This window comes from Euphorbia lathyris, chromosome 8 (assembly GCF_963576675.1).
Source record: "Euphorbia lathyris chromosome 8, ddEupLath1.1, whole genome shotgun sequence".
In the NCBI taxonomy this organism is placed as follows: domain Eukaryota; kingdom Viridiplantae; phylum Streptophyta; class Magnoliopsida; order Malpighiales; family Euphorbiaceae; genus Euphorbia; species Euphorbia lathyris.
In genome coordinates, this window is record NC_088917.1 from 27763926 (window position 1) to 27770726 (window position 6801).

At 34.3% G+C, this 6801-nt stretch overlaps 1 protein-coding gene across 1 annotated transcript; it reads left to right on the forward strand.

Moving 5' to 3' along the window:
• The first annotated feature begins 286 nt into the window (after positions 1-286).
• On the forward strand, positions 287-2737 carry LOC136202155 (uncharacterized). Its single transcript, XM_065992661.1, has 10 exons — positions 287-736; positions 841-938; positions 1020-1087; positions 1165-1208; positions 1353-1430; positions 1513-1666; positions 1783-1935; positions 2024-2134; positions 2236-2301; positions 2398-2737. Exons 1-10 carry the CDS (start codon positions 387-389, stop codon positions 2488-2490), a joined length of 1215 nt encoding a protein of 404 aa, XP_065848733.1. The 5' UTR covers positions 287-386; the 3' UTR covers positions 2491-2737.
• Positions 2738-6801: the final 4064 nt, after the last annotated feature.

Genomic DNA, 6801 nt, shown 5'->3' on the forward strand with positions numbered 1-6801 from the left:
TAAAACAGAATTGATGGGGGGAGGGGAAGCAGGAGGCTCGCGAATTGAAAGCGATAGTCAAGGAAGGATCCCGCCGGAAAAAGACTAAACCCCAATCTTTGGGTAAGAACAGAGAACCCTAGAAGCAGGGTACGGGCACAGTAGATTTAATATTCTCGGGTTAGTTCCTGGGGTTTTTTCTTTCCTTTTCCTAACAAAAAAAAAAAAAAACTACAAAATTAAATTGGTCCGGTTCTATAAACATAGCACGTTAAATATCTCCAATTGAGAACGACCGGTTCAGTAACTTCACTGGACCGTTAATGGCGGCAATGGCATTACTTAAACCCAAACTCCATTTTCTAATTCCAGAGTAAAAATCTCGATTGAATCTCAAATCAGTATCCATGACTACTTCCTTGAAGAATAACTTCCTGCCTCCTTCTCTCATCTCCAATCTCCAGCAAGTCCTCATTTCCAGAAACAATCCCGATTCCGGCGTACAACAACAATCCTCTGATAACGATAACTATTCCAAACAAGTTCCGTTTTCTGCTACCGCTGCATCTTCTCCTTCCTTATCTTCTTCTTCTTCTTTAAGGAGTACTAATAAAAGCAATGTATGTGAGGAGGATCAGGAAAAAGATATTGTTTTAATTACTAATGGCGAAGGAATCGATTCTTCTGGTCTCATTTCCCTCGTCGAAGCTCTAGTTGTTGATCGCCGTTTTGATGTTCACGTCTGCGCTCCTCAATCGTACATTTTCTAATTCCTCCACTGCAGCTCTTCTCCGTTTTTTTAATTTGTTCTGCATTACTCGGAAAATATCAACGATTTCTGTTTCTAATGATTCGGTGCAGGGATAGATCTGTATCTGGTCATTCAGTGACAGTTAGCGAGACGCTTGCTGCTTCTTCGGTTGAAATCGGCGGCGCCACCGCTGCTTATGAAGTTTCCGGTAACGCTATTTTTAATTTCAGTAATATTCCCTAAAATCAAATATTTCAGCAAAATTCGTATTTGATTTTTTAAATTTCAGGCACTCCGGCAGATTGTGTTTCTTTAGCATTATCAGGAGCATTGTTCTCTTGGTGTAGGCCTGCATTGGTATGTATCATTTACAGATGAATCTGACCCTTGATTAATAGTTTTCTGTATCACATCTATTTTCCTTCTTAATTCAGGTGATTAGTGGAATAAACAGGGGATCAAGTTGTGGTCATAACATGTGAGTAGTCTTTTGTCACACCAATTAACTATTCTCATATTCCTCATGTAATTTTGATCGGTTCTTTAAATAAAACCAGATTTTGGTATCTGATTTTGACTAGGTTTTTGATTTTGTATTTTCGGATCTTTGAATTGAAAAAAGGTTCTACTCAGGTGCTGTTGCCGCTGCTAGAGAGGCATTGATTTGTGGTGTACCATCTCTTTGCATATCATTGAACTGGTTACTCTTCATTTTTCTTCCTTATTTTGTCTGATATAGTTTTCATTTCGGTTATTTCCTTACTTCAATTTCCAATTATCAGGAAGGATGGATTAAGCTCCGAAAATGACTTGAAAGGTGCAGCTAATGTTATTTTACCATTAGTGAATGCTACTTTAAGAGACATCAAGAAGGGAAATTATCCCAAGAGTTGTTTATTAGACATAGAAATTCCAACTTGTCCTATTGAAAACAAGGTTTGATCTTCTTCTTCCATATTTTAACTTTTGTAGAAAAATGAGGGTTGCAAAATCAAAACATGAGTGTTCTCCCTCTTTGACTAATCTCCATAAATGAGATTTTTGTTTGACAGGGTTTTAAAGTGACCAGAAAAAGTTTATGGAGAACATCTTTGAGTTGGAAAGCAGTATCAGCAACTAGGCATCCTTCTGCTGGCAATTTCTTGTCCAATCAACAAAGCCTTGGTATCAAGCTTGCACAACTCAGCCGAGATGCCTCTGCAGCTGTATAAATCTCTTATAATAATATTATCAGATAAACAAAGAAAATGCTCTAATTTGTTTGAACATTGTGACTGAAATCTAAATTTGCAGGGTGCAGCTCGCCGGGTAAACTCCCAGAAGAAGAATGTTGAGATTGAATCTGTTGGGGTTGCAGGAAGAGTTAATGCACCACAAAGAGTGAAGAAATACTTCCGTTTAGAGGTATATATACAAATGAAATGGCATTACTTAATTGAATGGGAAATCTCAAAAGAAACAGTTCTTCAATTGTTACACTACATTACATTGATTCACATGTGCAGTTCTCAGAAAAGGAGCAGAAAGACATTGAAGAAGATTCAGATTTTAGAGCAGTTGAAGATGGATTTGTGAGTTGAAATGTTTGCTAATAATTGCCTAGTCTATACATATTAATCACACATCAATCTTGTATTCCTAATAATGCCTATTGTTTGTAATTGTAGATTGCAGTGACTCCTATATCATTAAGTTTTCAACCAGAACTTGAAGATTTGGTGTGTGATTGGGTTGCAGCTGCAACTTCAGAACAGAAATAAAGGTTGCATTAATACCAACTCCAGAAAAATGAAGAATTTCAATTAGAATGACCCTGAATTGAGTGTCTAAGATCCCTTGAATTCGAGTGTATAAGATTGTGTTGTTGCTCTTTTGGTTTTACTTTGATCATACAAGCCCCAGTTCCATTTCTGCACTTCAATACCCTAAAACACTCTGTATCAGCATTCCAAGTTCATAATGCTTATCTAATAAGAAATGCCATTTGATGGGTAAATTACATGGATCATATTTTTTGTTTTGAAAGAAAAAATTGAGAGGGTTGATGACAAATTATTTCATTTACTGACAAAATCGGAGTGGAAGAGCATTTTAGAAAATTCCATCATTATGTCAGAAAGCACATGCTTCTTATACCTCACTCAATCATTAAACTTTGATCTATTGCTAGATAGAATTCTTTGACCGACCGCAAATTACGTACTTTGGTAAAAAAAAACATGAAGAATAATAATTATTAAAGTGTTTTCCTTTTAAAAGTAATTACGCACTTGTGACATTTTTTCTTAATTGAAATTTGAAACCAGTCGTTATTATTCTCATCATTATAGTTTTAAATTTGAAAGAGAGGAGGAAATCAGTTCACCTTTTATCCATTTCATTGGATTTTTAAGATTATCCTTTATCTAAGTTTTCATTGTAATCGTAATATTTATTTAGTCAATGACCAATTAAATGGAGTTGGGTGATATTGCGACCCTCTTTTTAACTTTCTCAAGTTTCAACCTTCTTCAATTCTTCGATAAGATTAGCACTTATTCGGGCCTGGCTCAACTCCCGCTACACTCTTTCATTCGGTGGGCAGAAGTTGCAAAACTTTATTCCGCCACTTCGAGCTCTCACACGTGGAGAGCAGAGGTTGCAAGATCTTGATGTGTCCTCTCTAATCTAATTTCCGGCCTCACATAGTGTCGAGCCAAAGAGTTATATTGATGGCTCACTTCTTCAGCCGATACCAAAGCCTAATAAAAAAACAAAAGTTTACATCCACATAACATTGAAAGATAAACTAACCAAATGGAGACTTACCTTGTTGATTGTCGTCTTGCAAAAAACTTTGCCTTGGGTCAGGGCCGGCCCTGGGCATAAGCCCGGGGTGCAGCCGCTCAGGGCCTAAGGCTAAAAGGGGCCCAAAAAATTTAATTTTATTAGATATACTATTTTTTTTTTTGTTATAAATTTAGTTATAATACCCATTAGATCTAAAAATTAACCAAATAATATGACATTTTAGGTCTAAAATGGACCCAAATTTCTGTTTTTAGACTTTTAAGTGCAACTTTTTTTTTATATTAAGGGCCTATTATTTCTTATTTCGCCTGGGACCCCTAAAATGTCAGGACCGGCTCTGCCTTGGGCAGGAACCAAAGCAAGACGACCAAGATCGTGGGCAATCTTGGGGTTACTTAGAGTAACCTGATCCTCCTTATAACGTCGAGCCCAAAGCTAAGACGAGGAAGCAACAAGTTAAAAGTAAGGTCCAAGAAATATAAGAAAAAGAGCAAAAACAATAACCCCGGAAATGTCAAGCTGTGCAAATCAGGCCTCTTCCTCTGCAATCAAAGGCCCCATTTTGGGGTCACCTCCGCATTCTTCTCCTTCTGGGGTCCCTCAGAAGACCGAGCCTTCTTCCTTAAAGGCTAGAGGAAGCATCTTTCGAGGCAAACACCTTCCTTTTATTATGCTTGCGATTAACCTTAAGTCCCAAGATGCAAGCCGAAACCTGAACGTCAACCTCAACAGACGATCCCTCTGGAACTTCCCCTACGTCCTCCCTTAAAGTGCTCGAATCTTAGGCACATTTGCCTTATGAGCCCCCTCCGGATCAGTTCTCACATCCTCCCTCAAAAGAGCTTAAAGATTGGTCATGGTTCCTCACAGAGCCCCCTCCGTTATTGGTGTGCCCTGGTTCATAGGTATTGGTTCTTGTAAAAATTGATGTGTCACATTAATAAATGTATTAATCTAGTTCATTTATATCTTGTGCTATAATATGAATAGAGAATCCATTGAGCAAAAAAATTAAACATTGCAAAGGTAAATTAAAATTTAATAATATTTATCAAAATATAAAAAATAAATACTAAATAATATTTTAAATTTTAAATGTTTAAACATTAGTATATAATATAAATGTATATTATGGTATTAGTTATAAGTGGAAAGCTAATTTAAGATGTGTTTGGTTGTTTCTTTTCATACTTTTGTTTGTTTTTTCATTTCAAAAAGTAGAGTTTTAGGTGTTTAGTTAGTGACATACTGTTTGCATTTTACACTTGAAAAATAGCATTTTACAAATGCAGGGAATCTCTACTTTTTGAAAAATCAGTTTTTTTCCAATAACAAACCATAGCAAACAACAAATAGAAACAACTAACAACTAACAGTAGACAAAACAAACCAACCTTTACTATATAGTAAGCATGGTTATTAAAACCGGATCGGTCACAAAACTAGAAAAGATAAATGATCAAGGATTAAAGCTTCAAACCGAGATCCAACCGGGTTTAAACAAACGAGCTCTTACTAGTAAGCATGATTATTTTATTATATGTATATAATAAAATAATAGAATATATATTTTATAATTCAACTTAAAATTACATAATTTAGTAGACTTTTAAATTTTATTTTATATAAATATATAAAATTTAAATTTTTTATTAATATTGAAAAAATAAAATACTCTTTGTGTAATAATTTTTTTTTATCAAACTCTTTGTATAATAATTACTAAAACATAAAATAGAAAAAAATAGCATTAAATGATATTTTAAAGATTTAAGTTGTAAATATGATTATATATTCAATAATTGTTGATAAATACTATAATCTATATAATAATCTAATGGTTGAGAATATATTTAGATTTAAGGTGTCTCTGGATTTGACTCCACATATTTACATAAATTTTTATTTTTTAAATTAAATAGCAATCTTGGTCAGTTTAACCGAAACCGGTTCAAGCGGTTTGTAGTTTAATGGACCAATTTGAATAGTTCTGACTAGTTTTGAGTAGAGGTGTGTATCGGTTCGGTTTAAACCACATACGGAACCGAACCGAGTGAATTCGGTTTTTCGGTTCGGTTTTTTTAACAATTCGGTTCTACATCGGTTTTAATTTAAGTGTATTTTGGTATTCGGTTCGGTTCGGTTTGATAGAAAATGTAAAAAAACCGAACCGCACCGAATTACACATATTTTATATATATATATACATACACATATATTTGATTGTACAAGTTTACTTTTTTTTTTATTATTGTTGAGATAATAACTCAATATAGATATATTTTGGAAATATTTCAATTTTTTTTGTTGAGGTAAATTTAATGAGAAAATATAGTGATTTTTATTTGTTTTTTTGTTATTTTTAACTTAATTCGGTTTGTTCGGTTTAAACCGAACCGAACCGCATATTTTCGGTTCGGTTTTAATTCGGTTTTACCTATTATTCGGTTCGATATCGGTTTGAATTATTTTGATCATTTCGGTATTCGGTTTTTTTTGGTTCGGTTCGATTCGGTTCGGTTTTGTACCGATGCACACCCCTAGTTTTTAGATATGATTTTTTGAAACAAGTTTTCAGCTATGTTAAAATATAGCTCGACCCAAATTTAAATCCTAAATGCTACATTTTTTTAATTAAATAGGAATGAAAAACTAATTGAACCGGTTCGTAATTAACTTGATCGGTTTAAATGGTTGAATCCGGTTTGTTAGAATAAAAAAAAGACCTAACATCAGTCCGATCCGGTTTGTTAGAATAAAAAAAAACCTAATATCAGTCTGATCCGATTTTCATAAACACTGTTTATGCCAATAAATGTTAAATCTTCGGTTTGGATTCATAAGGTAGAATAAAACAAAAACAAACAGTAATTTTCACCTAATCAGCGATTGATCAAGTGAATTTGGCTAGTCGCCATTAGATCTAAATTTATTAAAATCATATGGTTGAGATTAAAACAATCGTATGGTTTAAATTTACCGTTTTTAAATCTAACGGTAACTGACTACTTACTAGATAAAAAATACTTTAAAAACGAAATAAAAAATAAAAAATTGCTCATGTGAAAGTTAAAATTAGGAAAAGAAGTGGATCGGTGGAATTTGATAGGGGTGGTATCACCGACCGCCGCCGCCTAGGCTGGGATTCCTATTTCTAGTGGTATCGTATTGTGTAGAGACAGACAGATGAGAAGATAAATTGTAACGTGGAAAGCATGCATCATCGCCGATTGATTCTGCCAGTGCATGCATGCATCGCCGATTCACTGCCACCGCATGCA